The 20,694-nt window shown below is 35.6% G+C and overlaps 2 protein-coding genes across 2 annotated transcripts; both read left to right on the forward strand.

The window, feature by feature from the left end:
- The first annotated feature begins 9,037 nt into the window (after positions 1-9,037).
- On the forward strand, positions 9,038-11,022 carry LOC127148980 (uncharacterized). The gene is made up of 5 exons (XM_051083417.1): positions 9,038-9,114; positions 9,677-9,826; positions 9,927-9,974; positions 10,415-10,514; positions 10,785-11,022. Exons 2-5 carry the CDS (start codon positions 9,745-9,747, stop codon positions 11,020-11,022), a joined length of 468 nt encoding a protein of 155 aa, XP_050939374.1. The 5' UTR covers positions 9,038-9,114; positions 9,677-9,744.
- A 4,236-nt stretch (positions 11,023-15,258) lies between these two features.
- On the forward strand, positions 15,259-20,254 carry LOC127149058 (uncharacterized). Its single transcript, XM_051083805.1, has 5 exons — positions 15,259-15,729; positions 15,850-15,936; positions 16,498-16,604; positions 18,054-18,174; positions 20,166-20,254. The coding sequence occupies exons 1-5, from the start codon at positions 15,676-15,678 to the stop codon at positions 20,169-20,171; spliced, it is 375 nt and encodes a 124-aa protein (XP_050939762.1). The 5' UTR covers positions 15,259-15,675; the 3' UTR covers positions 20,172-20,254.
- The last annotated feature ends 440 nt before the right edge of the window (positions 20,255-20,694 follow it).

Here is a 20,694-nt window from a genome sequence, read left to right on the forward strand (position 1 = left end):
AGGATATGGTACCTTTTTTCAAAGCAATGGGAATGTCAAGAGAGGGATCATATTCATCAAGTTTCCTTGTATGACCCAGGTAAGACAGGTATGGTCATCGATGAAAGTTACAAACCACCGCTTTCCCGATGAGGTGGTGACATTGGAAGGACCCCAAACGTCACTATGGATGAGGATAAACAGTTGTGTAGGTTTATATGGTTGTGAGGGAAAAGAGACCCGATGTTGTTTAGCCCGAATACACACATCGCAAGATAGAGAAGAGACATCAAGTTTAGAAAAAAGGTCGGAAAATAAATATTGCATATATGTAAAGTTTGGGTGGCCCAGTCGAAAAGGCCACAACATACAGTCTTGTTCAGATGTACTAAAGTAAGATGACAGTAAACTAACCCTAGACAAACTACTATAGGAGGTATCGTCATCAAGGATGTAAAGTCTCCTGCTATGTCAAGCAGTACCAATCGTCCTCCCCGAGCTCATGTCTGGAAATAAACCGATTCAGGTAAGAAGATAGCTTTACATTGCAACTCACGAGTGATCATGCTTATAGATAAAAAATTGTAAAACAGTTTAGGGACATGCAAAATATTCTGGAGAGTAAAACTGTCAGAGGGAACTATTTGTCCTTTGCCAGCGATTGGAGCTAGAGAGCCATCAGCTATTCGGATTTTTTCATTACTGGCACACGGGGCATACGAGATAAAGTGTTCCGAAGAACCTTTCAAGTAATTTGTAGCCCTTGAGTCTAAGATCCAGGGATTCTTCCCATCAACGCTAATAAGCCCAAGGGACTGAGGCATACTTGACTGAGCAATGGCACGCAGAGTCGAAGTCTTGGTCTCGCTCGCAGTAGGATCGGTTGATTGAGAGGTGCTGGCAGGGGTAGTCTCACTAATGTAGGCACGTTCTGAGTTTTGTTTCTCGTTAGAGGACCGTTTCTTACCTCTTGGGGACGACCGTGGAGTTTCCAACACTGATCCTTGGTGTGCCATTGTTTCTTGCAGTGCTCAAACACAGGAATTGACTTCCCATTATTCTTGTCACTGTCATGATTTGAGGACTGAGCGCTAAAGGCAGCGGAGTCAATGGTAGGGGTAGTAGTACACCCATGGCATTAGTGCGATCCTCTTCCAGGCGGACTTTAAAACAAACTTCCATTCGGGAGGGAAGAGGTCTTTGTCCGAGTATACAACCACAAACAGTATCAAATTTGGGATTAAGTCCTGCAAGGAAGTCATAAACACGGTCAGCCTCTTCAAGTTTAGCATATTGAGTACCGTCATTTGGTGTGTCCCAAACTGTCTCTCGGCACAAATCCATCTCTTTCCAGAGGAGAGAGAGCTTGTTAAAATAGGTAGTCACGTCCAGAGTCCCTTGTTTGCAATTATGGACCTGTTTTCACAGTGTATACAACCGAGAGGCATTCTGTCGTTACGAGTAAAGGGTTTGAGTTGTATCCCATAAATCTTTTGCTGTGGCAGCATATAGTAGAGGCTTGCCCATTTGTGGTTCCATACTATTAATCAACATGGACCGAGTAAGTGAGTCCTCCCCTTTCCAAAGTCGTTCCAAGGCGTCTCCTGGTAGAGGACGTACAGTCCCTCCAGTTAAGAAGCTGAACTTGTGGCGACCTTCGAGGAACATCTTTATTGATTGGGACCAAGAAAAATAATTTTGCCCATTTAATTTTTCACCTGAAAAATTTCCTGTAGACGAACCCAAAGAGCCAGTTATATAATTTAACAGTAAATTAGGGAACGAAGTTACCGGGTTTTTGGAATACATCGGCAACTCGGTTGGTTTGGAATGCGTCGAAGACTCGCTTGCTTCAATGTTCGATCTGTTCTAGGGTTGATCAATTCTGTTACTAGAAAACAACAGTTGTTGTAAAGAGTCAACGTACAACGGATGCTTACTGTACAGATTTCAAAGATTTACGGTTGAGGGTTGCTATCCGGAGCTCATAGGCGGCGCTTGAGGATGCAGATGGCTGGAAGGGTTTGACGGTTGGACATCCGACGGCGCGTAGAAGGGAATGGGCTGGGCGATGAGATGAAACGGCCGACGTGTCGGACAGGAGCAGCGCGTGAAGCATCTTCTGGTCAGACGGCGGCTCGTACGGCTGCGAAACCACTTCCGTTGGGTAGATTGGCGATTTCTGTAGGTTCTAAAGCAGTTTCTCCATGGCGGCGGCGGTAGTGACGGGTTCAGTTTCGATCTGGTTTTCTCCTAGGGTTTCGTTATTGCTTTGCTCTGATACCATATTGAAAGCAATTAACAACAACCCGAGACTTACGTGGAAACCAGAGAACTGGAAGAAAAACCACGATACTTTAGTTTTTATTATTCTTCTTATGAATACAATTGGTACAAATGGAGAAAATAAATAGAGTACAATAGGAGTAAGAAAGGAAAAGATCTAGAAAATATTTAGGAAATAAAATCTTATATATTATTCTTTCCAAAAATACTCTAAGGGCAAAGCCCTACTAATTCTAACAGTAGGCTTTAAGGTTTTCTTTGTGAAGATTCTGATTTCAGATTTAAGTTAACGAAAGTGTTTTACATTCCTACATCATGAAGTTGCATCCTTTATCTTTTTAAACATGTGTAGCCATATACTGCTTTAACTTTAAGTTTAAACTGTAACAATCTATTCTTTCAGTGCAAATCATACTTACGGTTGCTAAACATCATAGTGCCATTGTTCCTTGGCAACTTATAGCTGAAAGGACCGGTGTTGTTATGAAGTTTGTAAGTTTAGGTGAACATAATGTCCCAAACTTACTAGAGTTAAAGGAAATGTTTTCAACAAAAACAAAGCTTGTGGTTACCTATCATGTCTCAAAATGTACTGGGTACACCCTTTTATTTGATATTTAGCATTTTTTTAACCTATTTCCTTTTTTTACCATTCAATTTATAAACATTACTCAAGTAAAACAAGTAGTAGGTGAAGATTTCAAACTGAAGTGTTATCATATTACTTCAGTTATCACACTTCTAGTGGAAAGGTGTGCAGCTGAATAAAAATAATAAAGTCAAATGAATGAAGAACGAAAAGAACTGTCAGACATTTTTCCTTCTCTTGATCTGTGTCCAATTACTCTTGATATCTTTCTAATAAGAACTCTATGGAAATAGTGGAATTCAGTATGATTTGATTTTTTTTCTCTGCAACTTATGTTCTTCCAATTGAAGAAATAGTTGGCTTGGCACATCATTTTGAGGCAAAAGTGCTTGTAGATTCGTGCTTGAGTGTTTCACATTGTTGGGTTTTATGTCCTAAAACTCGTAGATAGTAAATATAATCAATGACCGTCATTAATAAAGTATTTTATTATTTAATTTCAATAAGTGTTATTGATTATTTTATTGTCTTAATAACCCAAATCCAATAAACTAACATCCTAAGCTGTTTGATGAGTCTTGAACAGTATGTAGAGACATACAGGGATTAATGTTCAAGATCAGCTTAAAGAGTCTATAGTATAGGGTTAAGGTTGGGTACCTTATCCTGTTAACACTATGGATACGACTCACTTTGTATTTGATACAGACACATTGATCAAATGCGTTCATGTATGTGACATGCGAGTGAGGGTATCCTATGCAATGAGTTTGCATAAGACTGGACCACGAAATAGTAATCACTAGATGTAACTCCGTTAACTAGTTGGATTGCTATTTCATTAGGATGACCTAGGTAACTTAGTCTTAATCCTGAGTGTATTATGAACTCCTATTTGCGAGGGATTGTCCTTTGATTTATACGAGTGAGAGTGGCCAGATTGCCGACTCAATATTCTTATCATTTTGGGGACAAGACCGAGTGGAGAGCTGAGAACATAATCACACAAGATGGAATTCACTCCTTCCCACCTTTAGGGTAAGTAGATAAGTGTTCCCTTAAATGGTGTCTCTGAGACTTGAACAAAGGGCCCTACCCTCTCAATGGCACGAGAGGGGTTTCTGTTTAGTGGTTGGACCATAAACAGGTTGTTCATTAGAGGAGCACTGGTATTTAAGGACTAGAGGTAACCCAGGGGTAAAACGGTAATTTGACCCAGCTGGAGTTACGAACACTTGTGAAGGACTAACTTACTGGTATTGGTCTATATCCGTGGACACAGAAATATATCTACAGTGAGAAGAGTTCAGCTGTGAGTCTTTAGTGGAGTGTACACACAGTTAACGAATATTGATTAATGTGGTTAATGAGTTTAGCCAATTAATCTCATATCGTTGTAGCTTCTGATCTGTAGGTCCATTAGGTCCCCTTCCTAGCTCATAAAGAGTAATGAGATTTATTTATATTGGTTGTAATTTGAAATGTTCAAATTTACTTTGGGAATTAATATAATGTATATTGATACATTATAATATAAAGTTTATATTTTAATTAGACTTTATTATATAAATTTAATTTTGGATATGATTCAAAATTAAATTATGAGAGAATAAAATATTTGAATAAGTTCAAATATTAGTTTAATGTGAATTAGATTCATATTAAACCTATAAGTTAAAATTTAATGTGTATATGATACATATTAAAACTATAAGTTATGAGAGAAATTTATATTTGAATATGATTCAAATTATGGATTAAATTAAATATAAGATATTTAATTTAGAAATTAATTAATTGGAGAATTAATTAATAGTTTTGTTTAATTTGATTTAATTAAATTTGATTTAATTAAATTAATTAAATTAAAACTATAGGTTATGTGAGAGATATTCATTTAAATATGATTTAAATGAAATATTAATTAAATATGATTTAATTATTTAATTATTTAATTAATTAATTAATATAATTAATTAATTAATTAATTAATATTAATTTAATATTAATTTATTAAATTAATAAGGAACGTGGGTGGTTTTCCCACGTTCCCAACTATTCTCTCTAACTTCCCTCTTCTTCAGTGAAGAAGAGGGAATTTTTTGCATAACAAATTTTTTTTTTGAACGGGAGAGAGTTCTGCGAAGAAGTCTATCCATTCTCTCTAAAAAAAATTCTCTCCATTCCCTTATTCCAATTTTGGTTCCCACAAACCATCTCAATCAGAGAATAGGAAGGTTTTCAAGTGGTGGTGCCCCAAAATTTGGTGATTGGCAGATTCAGAGTCGTCAACGAGCGTAAGTTTTCTTCTCTGTAATTTTTTAAAGCATGTTTAACCAATATTTTTTTGCCAATGTATTGGTATTTTTAAGGTTCTAATTAAAATTGAGTTTCTGTATATTTTCCGCTGTAAAGGGTTTTCATCCCTTCACACATATGTTTGTCGATATCCAGACACTTGATGCTGACTTTCTTGTTGCTTCTTCTCACAAGGTTAGGTTGTTTTCTTATTAATTAAATGGCAAGCCTTACATTTGGGCATATGAAATACAACAGTGCAACCTGCCACTTCTTTACCCAGCCAAAGTTGACTTTGAAGCAAGCAAGATGACAGGAATTTCTGGCCGAGTTCGACTTCGAATTTGAACATAAGAAGGGGTCGAGCAACCAGGCTGCTGATGCCCTAAGTCGAAAACAAGAACATGCAGCCATATGCCTATTAGCTGACCTCCGGGGGAGCGAGATTGGTTGGTCGGTTAGAGACACCTTGAGAGAGTTCCTACAGAAAGATCATGCCGCTCAGAATGTCATGAATTTAGTGAAGGCGGGCAAAACACGATAGTTTTGGGTCGAGGAAGACTTGTTAGTCACAAAGGGCAATCGGCTATATGTTCCTGGAGCAGGGGACTTAAGGAAGAAATTGTTGTATGAGTGTCACGACACTCTATGGGCTGGCCATCCCGGAGGCAGCAGACGTACGCCTTGCTGAAGAAGGGCTACTTTTGGCCGAATATGAGAGATGATGTCATGCAGTACACTAAGATGTGTCTCATCTGCCAACAAGATAAAGTAGAGAAAGTGAAGGTTGCTGGACTTCTTGACCCTCTACCGGTTCCAACAAGACCTTGGGAGAGTGTCTCTATGAACTTTATCACCCATCTTTCTAAGGTAGGCGACTTTGAAGCCATCTTAGTCATCATTGATCGTTTTTCAAAGTACGCCACCTTCATCCCCACCACCAGGCAGTGTTCAGCAGAAATGACAGCTCAATTGTTCTTTAAGCATGTTGTTAAGTTGTGGGGAGTCCCGACAAGTATAGTGAGTGACAGGGATGGTAGATTCATTGGCTCCTTCTGGACGGAGTTATTTTCCTTCTTGGGTACAAGTCTGAACATATCCTCAAGCTACCACCCCCAAACTGACGACCAGACTGAGCGATTCAACTGCATGCTCGAGGAATACTTGCACCATTTTGTAAACGCAAGGCAAAAGAACTGGGTCCAGCTATTGGACGTAGCCCAATTCTGTTTCAACGCTCAGACAAGTTCATTTATAGGAAGAAACCCGTTTGAGATTGTTTCTGGGAGGCAACCAGTACTGCCACACCTTGTCGATCATCCCTTTGCAGGGAAGAACCCTCAAGTCATCAATTTCACGAAAGAGTGGAAACAGACAAACGACATCGCCCGAGCATACTTAGAAAAAGCATCGAAGCGGATGAAGAAGTGGGCGGACAAGAAGCGACGGCCTCTTGAGTTTCGGGCGGGAGACCAGGTACTCATCAAACTACGACCAGAGCAAGTCAGGTTTCGAGGACGCAAAGACCAGCTCCTCGTCAGGAAGTATGAAGGACCAGTTGAAGTGCTGAAAAAGGTAGGGAATACTTCTTACAGAGTAGCGTTGCCCACATGGATGAAAATCTACCCAGTAATTCATGTTAGTAACCTGAAACCGTACCATCAAGACACTGAGGACCTGTAGCAGAATATCGTAACTCGCCCAATTATCGACCTTAGTCAGAAGGAAGACAAAGATGTTGAAGAAATTCTGGCCGAGCGAGTAAAAAGGGGCAGAAGACCCATACGAAGGATCCACGAGTATCTGGTAAAGTGGAAGAACCTTCCTGTGGAGGAAACCAGCTGGGAACGTGTCGAAGATCTTAAAGCGTGGAAGCAGAAGATTTCAAGCTTCGCCAGTTGACGGGGACGTCAACCATTTAGGTGGGGGAGAATGTCAAGGGCATACTTGTCCAAGGTATTATTTATCTATGGTCGTATGTTCGAATACCCCTAAATCGCTTTATCTTTATGTCTTGAAAGTAGTTTAGGTTCGTTTTCGTGTCGCCGAGCCACAGTGTGACTTTTCGGCTTTTTCATATGCAAGCCTGCCAAGGCCAAAAATCTCAATATGTACTATAGAGGGTATATGAGTAGTCGCACCCCCGCCGAGCCTTGTCGCACTCTTTGCAAACTAAGCTTTTTCTTTGCAACTGACAGTCTTCAATGCTCACTTTTATTATGTTTTCAACAATTTATTTTCTCTCTCACGTTTTATAAAACCATTTTCTTAAGAACGTGAAGAGAGGCTACGTCATACTGCGAGTTTGTCCGCGGATTTCGAATTTCGAACGGCTGACTTGTTGATCGAGCTAAACAAGTGCCGCACAATCGTGTTGAGAAGTTACGATTGTAACACTGGACAGGAGCGGCGCGTGAAGCATCTTCATATCAGACGGCGGCTCGTACGGCCTCTTCAAGTTTAGCATATTGAGTACCGTCATTTGGTGTGTCCCAAACTGTCTCTCGGCACAAATCCATCTCTTTCCAGAGGAGAGAGAGCTTGTTAAAATAGGTAGTCACATCTAGAGTCCCTTGTTTGCAATTATGGACCTGTTTTCACAGTGTATACAACGAGAGGCATTCTGTCGTTTCGAGTAAAAGGTTTGAGTTGTATCCCATAAATCTTTTGCTGTGGCAGCATATAGTAGAGGCTTGTCGATCTGTGGTTCCATATTATTAATCAGCATGGACCGAGTAAGTGAGTCCTCCTCTTTCCAAAGTCGTTCCAAGGCGTCTCCTGGTAGAGGACGTACAGTCCCTCCAGTTAAGAAGCTGAACTTGTGGCGACCTTCGAGGAACATCTTTATTGATTGGGACCAAGAAAAATAATTTTGCCCATTTAATTTTTCACCTGAAAAATTCCCTGTAGATGAACCCAAAGAGCCAGTTATATAATTTAACAGTAAATTAGGGAACGAAGTTACCGGGTTTTTGGAATACATCGGCAACTCGGTTGGTTTGGAATGCGTCGAAGACTCGCTTGCTTCAATGTTCGATCTGTTCTAGGGTTGATCAATTCCGTTACCAGAAAACAACAGTTGTTGTAAAGAGTCAACGTACAACGGATGCTTAGTGTACAAATTTCAAAGATTTACGGTTGAGGGTTGCTGTCCGGAGCTCATAGGCGGCGCGTGAGGATGCGGATGGCTGGAAGGGTTTGACGGTTGGACATCCGATGGTGCGTAGAAGGGAATGGGCTGGGCGATGAGATGAAACGGCTCACGTGTCGGACAGGAGCGGCGCGTGAAGCATCTTCTGGTCAGACGGCGGCTCGTACGGCTGCGAAACCACTCCCGTTGGGTAGATTGGCAGTTTCTGTAGGTTCTAGAGCAGTTTCTCCATGGCGGCGGCGGCAGTGACGGGTTCAGTTTCGATCTGGTTTTCTCCTAGGGTTTCGTTATTGCCTTGCTCTGATACCATATTGAAAGCAATTAACAACAACCCGAGACTTACGTGGAAACCAGAGAACTGGGAGAAAAACCACGATACTTTAGCTTTTATTATTTTTCTTATGAATACAATTGGTACAAATGGAGAAAATAAATAGAGTACAATAGGAGTAAGAAAGGAAAAGATCTAGGAAATATTTAGGAAATAAAATCTTATATATTATTCTTTTCAAAAATACTCTAAGGGCAAAGCCCTACTAATTCTAACAGTAGGCTTTAAGGTTTTCTTTGTGAAGATTCTGATTTCAGATTTAAGTTAACGAAAGTGTTTTACATTCCTACATCATGAAGTTGCATCCTTTATCTTTTTAAACATGTGTAGCCATATACTGCTTTAACTTTAAGTTTAAACTGTAACAATCTATTCTTTCAGTGCAGATCATACTTACGTTTGTTGAACATCATAGTGCCATTGTTCCTTGGCAACTTATAGCTGAAAGGACCGGTGTTGTTATGAAGTTTGTAAGTTTAGGTGAACATAATGTCCCAAACTTACTAGAGTTAAAGGAAATGTTTTCAACAAAAACAAAGCTTGTGGTTACCTATCATGTCTCAAAATGTACTGGGTACACCCTTTTATTTGATATTTAGCATTTTTTTAATCTATTTTCTTTTTTTACCATTCAATTTATAAACATTACTCAAATAAAACAAGTAGTAGGTGAATATTTCAAACTGAAGTGTTATCATATTACTTCAGTTATCACACTTCTAGTGGAAAGGTGTGGAGCTGAATAAAAATAATAAAGTCAAATGAATGAAGAACGAAAAGAACTGTCAGACATTTTTCCTTCTCTTGATTTGTGTCCAATTACTCTTGATATCTTTCTAATAATAACTCTATGGAAATAGTGGAATTCAGTATGATTTGATTTTTTTTCTCTGCAACTTCTATTCTTCCAATTGAAGAAATAGTTGGCTTGGCACATCATTTTGAGGCAAAAGTGCTTGTAGATGCGTGCTTGAGTGTTTCACATATGTTTGTCGATATCCAGACACTTGATGCTGACTTTTTTGTTGCTTCTTCTCACAAGGTTAGGTTGTTTTCTTATTAATTAAATGGCAAGCCTTACATTTGGGCATATGAAGATAAGGAATAAACATGCTTCAGATGTGTGGGCCTACGGGCATTGGATTCTTGTACGGAAAGATTGATCTATTGTTTGCAATGCCTCCATTCTTAGGTATGTCCTTTGAGAAGATAAGTTATGAAATTAAAATTGCATCAGTTCGTTTTTAGGAAGTCAATATCTAATTTTCATATTTGGTCCTACATGGCTCTAGATGGTGGAGATTTCTTGACCATTCCACATTTGCACAACCTCGTTCCAGGTTAGTGGACTCCATGGTTGCAATTTTGTCCTTTTATTTTACTTTAAAATGAAAATTTTCTCAATGTATTTATTTTATATGATGTGGAAAAATTAAAACGTTCAATATATAGGGCTCAAGAATTGCAAGAGAGCTAAATAACTGTCGTTTATTTAGCATTATTTGTTTGCTCATTTATTCTCATAATAATTGACACTTGATAAATCATCTTTTTGAAGTCATTATGAGATTTAAATAGATGACTTCTTGAATGGTGTTAACATTTTGTGATGTCTATTTTATTCGAACTATTCATTAATTGATGCATTTTTACATATCCTTTTATCTCTTCTATGTAATCTCTTCCTATCCAAATGCCTTTTGGTATTTGCATTAAAAAGTCTTTTTGGTGGACAATATTGTCCTTAATTCTACTAATTACTCATATCCCCCTTCGTTAGATTTGAAGCTGGGACGCCTGCAATTGGAGAAGCAATTGGTTTGGGAGCTGCTATTGATTATTTATCTAGGGTCGAAATGCAAAAAATTCATAGTTACGAAGTGAGTTGATTGAAATTTGGTATATACCCTTTGTTTGAGAATTTTTGGGTTGTGAAAAATGCGTGAAGCAACTAAATCAGGGTATCAACTAAATAATTACCTTCGTAGTAAGTTAGTAATAGAACTTTTTTTCTTTAATCAAAGAATTTAGGTATTATTTTTCTATCAACTAGGTTACCTGGAACACTGAAAATTCAGAATGATATGATAAATATGTTTACAAGTTTTAAGACTTTAGTCTAACGACGAGGAGGTGTTGTATGCTAACAGGAAGAATTGGCGAATTATCTATATGAAAACCTTCGTGCAGTTCCTAACATTCGGTTATATGGCCCAGCGCAATTTAGACTTTAGTGTATTTATAAATTATTTAATTAAGCAACGGTTTCATGGACTACATTTTTTCTACGTAATTATCGATGTATACATCGTTGACACTTACCTGCCTTTGTTTTTTTCAATACAAAGTCTCAAATTCCCTGGGATCAAAATTATAGTGACTCGTTGAACTAGTTAATGAGATTTTAATTATTGCTTAATTAGCCATGTTATTTGGCAATTGCTAAGAGACATCCATAGGCATAAGCAATATTTTATGGTTGAACAAATAAGTTAGGTAGATGAAGTATTGATATATAAAATCATGTAGCTATAAATTTTATTGTTATTATTATTGGTTGGCCTAATAGTGTTAACATTAATGTGTTATTAAATATTTTGAAAAAAAAAGTGAAAAAAGAGACTAAACTAATAATCTACCCTATTATATAAGGGTGTGTTCATAGTTTTTTGGAGTTTGTGTTTTCTAGAATAGAATCAGACCAAAATCGAAAATCAAATTGCATTATGTGGTTTGGTTTGGCTTCACAGTTTTCCTTTTATTAGCATATGTTTTTTTATATATATTTTTTAAATTCCTGAAAGTGATCGTGGCTATGAGAGAGTGAGAGTGGCATGGCATGGCGGTAACGGTAGGAGTGAGAGATGTTGGAGTGGAGACAACCAAATTTAAGAGACTGAAAGTGGTGTGACCGTCGGAGGTGAGGTGAGGCGTGAGTGAGTGAGTGAGGTGATCATCGAAAAAGTTAGATGGAGAGAAAAAGAAAACATAAAGTTAAGTTGAATAAAATTGAATAGATATATATTTTCAAAGAAATATATATTTTCCTAGTAATTGGGGAATAACATTTGTATCCCTTTTGATGTGATGAATAGCCTAGAAAAAAGAACTTTGGGGATATTGGGTCAAAGTTTGGATCGAGGAGGAGAATGATTGTGAACAAAGAAGGAACATACAAAAACCCGAAAGTGTAAATTTGAAGAAAAGTTATGTAATTGGAAGTGAATTTGGAGTAAGACACGCTACAAGAAAAATGGACTTCCATCACAACTTACTATAGTGATCAATTGAAAGAGGAGAAAAATAGTTTCATAAATGTCAAAATTCATATCTTTGGTGGGTAAAAAAATGTTGTTTTCGAATTCTACTTTTTCGTGACACTTATGTGCTGTAGTAAATACATAAAATAACGCTAAATAAATTTAAGTATTATTTTAATAAATATATTTTTCCTAATTACAGTCAAACCCTAATCCCTTTTAGCAAGGAAAAATTCATAAAGTAACCCAAAGAGTAAAGTTATTATGAAAGTGGTAGGAAAATTGAAAAATCAAATTCAAATATTTTGAGAGAATTCCATTGGAGAATTATTTTTCAGCGAAGAGTAAATAATGAAAATTAATGTCTGAGAGGAGCTTTTCTTGTCCCATTGTTGATACAAGATCATTCAATATTGTTGAGAATAAATGTTTTGGTGGAATGTTAGGTAAAAGGTCGAGAAAAAAAGAAAACATAAAGTTAAGTTGAATAAAATTGAATAGATAAAGGTAACAATATAAATTTACATTTTGTCATACCTAATAAAATCTTTAAAAATGAGTTGGTAATAAAAAAGGTTTGTCTTTGATTACTTGTGAAACTACCCTTTCCCTTCCACGAAAACTCTCTCCATCACTCTAATTTGCTACACACTCCTCCGATTTGCCATTTGAGTTCGTCGAGTTCCTCTTCTTCATGTGAATTCGTAGCTATGTATGCTTTTCTTCCTTCTTTTCTTTTTTCGAACATCACCTTCTTCCATTATCCCAACCTTGGTTATGTTCGTTGGAAAATGTTTATTTGACGAAACCAGCTGGTCATACATAGCTTGAAGAACAAAGAAAGGAAGTTGGTTCTCAAGCATTATTATTATTATTATGCATGTCCCTAATTATTTCTCGTTCTATAGATTCATAGTAGCAAGAATAGACATTCTTTTGAATTATTGGAAAATGATCTGGGGAATTAAATAGTCATATACATAATCTGATATTGTAAAATCAATAAAACATCAGTTTGAGTACAAGAATCCTACAGTAAAAAATAAAAAACATAAAGTATCCTAATTCAACGAAATGTATAACTACCTCCCAGCTACTAGTTACTTCTTTACACTTTGAAGTCACTTAGCCCATGTGGAGCAAAGAGTTATTAAAGTCAATATTAGTCATACTACAATAAACAAAAAAGAAAGAAAGAAAATTATAATATTTGTCATTAAGTCTCGTAACATAGAGACATTGTAGTTGAATAAGTTTAGCCCTTGTCTTTGAATGAACAAAATACAGAGAAGGTAAGTGAGTAGACCCATAAATGATCCAATTTGAGTTTTTACAATCTATCTTTTAGACAATATAGTAGATTGAAAATCTAGTTAATACAACAATTAGTTTTAAAATCAAAATGGAGTACATGTATCCAAAGGTAAGTACAAAAGCAAGATTAGATTCGTAGATAGTTTTTGAAGGAAGTTCAAATAATGAACTCTGCATCAGTTTGAGTTTTTTCCTTATAAATATTCACTCATTAATGGAGATAGAGTGTTCTGTTCGGTTGGTGGTTGTGGAAAAAAAAAGGAAAAAGATTTGTGGTTTTCCTAATCCTAGGTCATCCCTCAAGTCCTAAGCCGTTCATGTGGTTTTCCGATCCAAGTACAATTTCATAAGGTGATGAAAAAATTCTACCCTTAATACTATTACTTTTAATTTTATTGTCTTTCTAGTTAAGGCCCCTCTTGCATTTTTCATTTTTCTCACAAAGAGCAGATATAAAATCAGGAAACTTTTTTTACCCACCCATGTCCTGAAATTTCTACCGAATGCTAAAGATATATCCACAGCCCCAACAAACATGACAATGAATCAAAAGCTTGATCATACATTGAAGTTCTTAACAACTCTTAGTTACTGAGATATATACATCTAACAATCTGTCATTTTGATGCTCACTTTCTGACAACTATTCCATGTTAAACTTTGGACCATTTGATTAGTTAATAGACAACATTATTCTTTTTTTTTAAAAAAAAAAAAATCATTAATCTTACAAATTAGCTTAAGAACTTTCTTGAGAAAGTTAGAGAATAGGTTATATAAAAGAGAGTTACAACTTTTGGGTAAAAAGAGTAGGGAGGGGGTTGAAAAATGAGAAATGGGTAGAGAAGAGTTTATTGTGTTCTGTCAAAATTTGTTGGTATAGAGGGTGGGGGTTAATTTGTTCCTTGGTTAAAGGAGATTACCAAATATAGAAAAGGAAAAACAAATAAATAAAATTTTGAATTCCAACTTTGTATTCCAACTTCGAGCCATTTCCACAATGCCTTGAACACTCACATTTGTGCGACATAGATAGCTATTTAAAAAGGGAGCTTAAGCGCTCTTTTACCATTTTTAAGAAATGCTTAGATATAGCCTTAAAGATACTATAAATAATTTATGAATATCTTGCTATCCTAGTATTAGAAATTTCTTCAAGATTCTATTGAATCTAATTTCAATTTTGCAACTATTTCCAAAGTAAACAATAATAACAATATTGTAACGTTTCAAAAGAATTCAGGTTTCTTTTTTTTTTTTTTTTTTTTTTTTTATAGAAATGACTATGTACTTTTTTATATTTTCCCCATGAATATTAAACTAGAGTCATGAAATATGATAAGACTCAATTGTGATCAAATTATATGGTAGAAACTTATAACTAATTACGGAATACTTAAATAGGAAGAATTAAGAAATAAAAATGAGTTGTGATTTATTGTAAATTGTAGTTAAATAGATAAATGGTTGAATTTCGGGCACTAAAACGAAACACCGAATCGGCGCCCGATAGGACACGTTTTCACACTTTTTATTTTTTTCTCCACGTGGCTATAAAAAATACAAAATAAATCATTTATGGAAAAAACATAGTTTGATGAAAAGTTATGAAGAAATTATTTTAAATTACTGAATTTATTTTTTAACATATTTATAAATAAAATATTTTAATGATATATAGTTATTTATGTTTAATAAGAAACTTCAACGAGACAAATTTTTTATACTTGATAGAAAAATATTTTATCTGTTTTATTATTATTTTTAATATAAAATTAGAGTTGTTTTAAAAATTAGATTTGTTTTTAAATATATTAAATTTTCAGATTTTATTAAATAATGTCTATTAGTAAAATAGCATCACAATTTATAATAGTTTGTCTAAAAACTATTTAAAAAAACAAGTGCATTAAATATTCTTTTGCAAAAAATGTGTATGCACGTATATATTCTTTTAACTTTAATTATATATTATTTTTTTAATTCAAAATCTCTAATAACTTGTTAAAAATTAAAAAGTTTCATTTCATTTCAAATTTCAAAAAAGCAACTCCGCTTCTCCCTCATTTCTAATTTCTTCATCTTTCTTCTCAACGGCAACTATCTCCCCCCTCTTACCCCTCTCTCCGCCTCCCCTTCTCTCTCGATCTCTTGTCTCCTTCGTCTTCCTCAGAATCTTCACTCTTCCTTTCTCTCAATTTCTATTCTCTAAAATGAAGCATCCACCCAAGAAACCCTATCTTGCTAAATACCCATCTCGCCGATCCACTGCCCATTTTCTATTCCTTGCGCTAACGGCGCCGGAATCAAGGGCGGAAGACCCCTAGGAAACCTATGTCGTCTTCCAAAGAAAATGCTTCACCGTCAGATCCCAAATTCCCAACTCCATGGTTCCCGATTCCAAACCCTCGCCGACTAAGTTGAAGAGCCTGCTCCATCTTCTAACCCACTTAAGCGGAAGCTCAGTATGGAGACCGTTCCGGATAATTCCATCCCTGGGTTGTCTGATTCTGTTGCTAAGGTAGTTTACGTAGTGTGATTATGGGGGTTTTGGTATATTTTTTTCTTAATTTGTGTGGTGTAATGATATTTTTCTGTAATATGAAAAATTAATTTGGTCTTATGTTGAATCATCTCACAGATTAGAGAAGATGTAAAATCTGGTGTAGAAAATTTAACAGAGGAGTGTGTATCCACAATGGCAGCCGTTACTCGGCTTCTAATGAAGGTTTTTATCTTCCTCGTGCTAATATGCGCACCTGAGTGCACCCCTATCCCTGCAACCGTGTACTAAAAAAAAGTTGCAGTTGTCCAAAATGTCTATATATAATTTGTATGCCATCCTTTATATTTTTAATATTGTAATTTTGTAGATTGGTGGAACTGACTTCAGTATGCATTGGACCTTGTTAAGTGAAATTAGTTCTGTTACTAAAGCATGAAAAAAGATCAACTTTAATAAAGATTAGAAAATGTTTGACACTTTATAGTCTTGATTTGTGTCAAAGACTACTTAAAGCATGAAGTCTCTCATCATGATATTGTGAAAAATTGCATGCCTTTAGTAGTTCATGGTCTCCACTGTTCTTCCTTTTCATGGTTAACCTTTTAAAATGAATTGAATACAATTTTAAACACCATCTTTATAATCTCAGAATAATTATGCAGGGTTTATCAGAATAATATGTTTGTTTCTTCAGATATACTTAATATTTCTTTGATTGCTCATTCATTTTGGTTTCCATTTTTAGTCGATTATGGTGGCTCACTTTGGAAACTTGTTACATAGCTACTGCCAAAAGCTTTAAATTGCCTTCCGGATGCACCTCAAAATCAGCTTCATTCTTTGTGTTTTCTAATTTCTAGCTCACTCAATTCAGCCATGGAAGTACGGAGGTAAGTAAAGTTCCCTTTTGGAATTCAAGTTCTTCTGTACTTCTTGTTGGAGTTTAAGAGGCATTTTTGTTCTTGTTCTTCTTCTTGCATAACTGTGGTTGTGGAATTTAGGTTTTAGGTAGTGAAAGAACTTGTATTATAGTTTTCTGTGGTAAAAGGAATTGAACCCACTTGCCATATGTTCACTCAATTTGATTTTTTACTGTAAGTTGAGTCAGTTATGGTCATTTTGAAGGGGTTCAACTGCATCTAGGAAGTTGGGAAGGAGTCAAAAGGGATTTTTTAAGCCAAAACTGACTTCTCTCACTTTGCCAGAATTGACTTCTCTCACTTTCTTTCTCTACACTTCTAACTTCCAAAGTTTTTGTGACTGTTAGTAGTTTCATCAAGTGTTTGTGTTTGCTACTTGGTTATGCTTCATAATTGCTTTAGATTCACAAAAATACTATAACCTGTAGCCCTGTAATTCTATCCATTTCAGGAGTTTGAGATCTTTTTGTGTGTAGGAACTAACACAAATTGAATATTTCAAAAGTGAAAAGAAGTTGGGTTTGTAGAAAATAAGTGCCATTTGGTTGAGTTATGACTACTTTTGAAAATGGTTTTATTTTAACTATGACTGCATTTGCTAGTTTGTTTTTTGGTACTTCATTCACCATCCATTTTCTCTCCATGGTTGAGTTTCTCCCCTCATTTACTTTTTATAACATTCATTAGATCACTCTTTAAATCATTCAATTACAAAGGAAAGGCTACTTCAATTCATCATCAGTAAACTATTTTTTTCCTTTAGTAACAATCACTCACATCATTGTCATTTCTCTATGTATTGTATATAGACCAGGGCGATTTCTAGTTCTCTTCTAAGATTAAAGAATTACCAGCTAATCATTTAGGAAATATTGCAGTTAAATGGTTGTTGGGTTGTCAACTATACTATTTTTTATCTGTTTTCTGTGTGCGGTTGAAATTCTTCTGATGTCCCCCATCTCCTGTGATTCTTTTCTTCAAAATCAAATAGTAGAAGTATCTGTTGGTTCATCTGTTCCACTTGCTTTGTCCCCTGTCCAGGAGTAAACCTTCGTATATTGGAGAAACATGCTCACTGAGAACATTTCGATCAATTTCAACAAGCTTTACTACTAGTTTTGATAGGCTTACGAGTTTTGGAAACATAAGATTTGATCGAGAAGTTAGGAGTAAAGGTTTGGGATATCTTAAATGTTTGGGTGATAGAAACCCGGTATTTCTTCATTTGTGGAATGAAATACTTGTCATGTTGTGTGTGATTGCTACCTTGTTGGATCCTTTGTTCTGTTACACCTTGTTGGTTGATTAAGGCAAAAGATGTGTTGGATTTGACAACAAGATGAGAATAGTAGTTGTAATTGTTAGCTCAATCATAGACTTCCTCTACATAATTCTCATAGTCTGTCATTTTCATTTTAGATATTCCACATTTTATAATGCAAAACCTGATGAAGCCGGTGATGGTGTTTGCACAAGAGCTTGGAGATTCTTTTTATCTTACTTCACAATTGACGTTCTTTCAATTCTTCCACTCCCCCAGGTATGAAACTTCATCCTTTGCTGGCTTAGATTCTATCAATCTTATTGTCAAATTTGTCCATTCCATTCGTAACCAAGGATTCATTTGTAGGACAAGAAAGATAATCATCATTTAGAATATATATGTGAGAGTGCACACACAAAAACAACTAATTATTGAAGCAGAAACATAAAAGCATAATTTACGGAGCATACTGTTCTAAGTTAAGTTTGTGCTACAACAAGATATCCACTCTTGATGTTAAAACACAAAGTCGTATTGTCTAATCCCTTTAGTAATCTACAAGAACTCCAAGGAAATAAGCTCTGGGTCATTATCAATTTTGTTTTCCATCCTAAAATATTCAATTATTCTCCTCTTTGGGAAATTATTGGAGGATGACCATGATGGAGATCTCAAATCTTTACACCAACCAACAGTTGTTTGAATGTCTTTTCTATCATTTCTTTCTTCTTACCTGGGAGGGGTTAAAAATTTTCATTTCTTGTGCATTATTAGCCATGCAGGGTTCACAGAAAGATTTGAACTTTTCATTTGTGGTCGTGAGCTGGCCAATGCATTTTCCGAATTGATCGATCGTATTTATCAAGTAAGAGTTGATTATATCAATCATTAATGTTAGAAGGGTGCACACATGATGAAACTTTTTAGCCAATTTCATGGCATTTGAAAGAGAGAAAGTACATTGGTATTGAACTAAAATTAAACTGGATAATCTATCACCTTTTGGAAGATAACTTTCCTACACTTTGTTCCATCTTGTATAGACCCTTTCAGTCAAAAGGTTACCAAAGGAATCGTTTTTGTTATGTGTTATGTGCTTAACTCCATAACAATGTGCGTCCAAGCTCTACATGAGCATTCTATTCTTCTTGCTTGGTATACTTGTGCATTATTGGTTTATGTGCCATGTCAAGAAATAATAGTTTCTATTGGAACGTTTTAGTGTTTCGGTTCCATGATAATTGGAATGGTTGTAATGATCCTTTTCTTTTAAAACAAACAAAATTGGCACAGAGGATGATTAGAAAACCAGATCAGGCAACACAATGAAAAGCATGGCTCAGCTGTTTCTGAAACAGACTCTTTGGACTTCAATTGCCAAAAAGATGAGGATGGTTCTTATGAAGTGACACTTGATGATGATTTTCTTACTGCTCTGGAATATGGAATGCCACTAGCTTCTGGACTGGTATGCTTGTCTTTTCTGTCTGTCCACTTTTATGTATCTCGTTTCGGATGGGATCCTTAATGCACCGCTAGTGAAACTCTAGATCATTCCATTCTTTTGACATAATAAAATCACAGAAAAAGTAGATTAGAGAGTGGCCAATGAAAGTATCTTGAATAGATATTTCATAGCTGCTATGAAGTTTTTCCACATGCAAACTTTTGAAAACCAGCTGCTGAAGTCTCCCATGTGAAAACAACTAAGCAAGTAGTCTATAATTTTGAAGTGCATACAAATTAACGAATCTGGGATGATATTTGATCTATAATTAAATTGTGGAACGTATGATGGTGTTTCGTTGTACTTGGATGTTTAGTATCCCTTTTCCTCGCTGTAATAGATGGAAAAATTTAACTTTCAAGGAATTGGAATTGATAGATTATATGTAGACCTCAAGATCGTAGCCTTTTATTTATTTAGGGTGATGGTATTATTCTGATGCATGTGAAAAATACTCGTGTGTAGGTGGTGGTTTTAGTTCTCATTCCAAGCTTAAGAGGAAATGGATTTAGATACCCATCAATTGATGATTTGTGGGGTATGTGGGAAAAGAACTAGGGTTAAATAATTTGCAAAAGATCAATGTAAGTATCCAATTAGTGGATAGGTCCTATATGTTAGCCCCATAGGCATAGTTGAGGATGTTCTTATTAAAACAGAACTTATTTTTCTCGTTGATTTTAACATCCTAGATACCCATAAATTTTTAGTTTAACTTCTTTAATAAAATTTTATAGAAATTATTGTTTTCTTTTTGTAGGAATAAAGGAAAATGAAGTATAATCGAATTTGGAACCTTTGCAAGCAAGGGGAAGTTTTCTGTTCCCTATCTCTTTTTTTTATCCTTACAATCTTGCTTAAAATGCTTTGAAGACAAGTTAAAGTTTTAAGTGGGGGGTAGGGTTGTAGCTTTGCATGTTCTATGTCCTTTGGGAAATTTTCATTTTGCCAAAAATGTCCAAATTTTAAACTTTTTCAATTTCTTTATTCTTAAAATAAATACCATGTCTAATTTGCTTTCTAGCTTAGACAAGCATGTCTGCCTAACCCTTGAGCATGGAGCTCGGGTTTGTGATTGTGTTTGTCATTTGAATATTTTAAATATGTTGAAAATGCATTCTTTGATAGCTTAGAAATGTGTAGAAGACATGCTATCCATTTTCTAAATATTTTAAATACTGTACATACTTAATAATATGTGTTGAAAACATGGCCTAACCAAAACAAGATCTGCCTAGCCCTTAGAGTCGACTCGGTTAGGTCAAGTAGAATACGTTAGGCTCCCTCAG

Source organism: Cucumis melo, chromosome 4 (genome assembly GCF_025177605.1).
Source record: "Cucumis melo cultivar AY chromosome 4, USDA_Cmelo_AY_1.0, whole genome shotgun sequence".
Lineage (NCBI taxonomy): Eukaryota > Viridiplantae > Streptophyta > Magnoliopsida > Cucurbitales > Cucurbitaceae > Cucumis > Cucumis melo.

Excerpts from the sequence above, each read along its gene's own strand:
- LOC127149058 (XM_051083805.1), top strand. The coding sequence starts at position 15,676 with ATGGAGACCGTTCCGGATAATTCCATCCCTGGGTTGTCTGATTCTGTT. Across the intron at positions 15,937-16,497 it reads TTACTCGGCTTCTAATGAAG|CTACTGCCAAAAGCTTTAAA; the intron begins GTTTTTATCTTC and ends CTTGTTACATAG. Across the intron at positions 16,605-18,053 it reads TCAGCCATGGAAGTACGGAG|ATATTCCACATTTTATAATG; the intron begins GTAAGTAAAGTT and ends TTTTCATTTTAG.
- LOC127148980 (XM_051083417.1), top strand. The coding sequence starts at position 9,745 with ATGCTTCAGATGTGTGGGCCTACGGGCATTGGATTCTTGTACGGAAAG. Across the intron at positions 9,827-9,926 it reads TGCAATGCCTCCATTCTTAG|ATGGTGGAGATTTCTTGACC; the intron begins GTATGTCCTTTG and ends ACATGGCTCTAG. Across the intron at positions 9,975-10,414 it reads TTTGCACAACCTCGTTCCAG|ATTTGAAGCTGGGACGCCTG; the intron begins GTTAGTGGACTC and ends CCCCTTCGTTAG.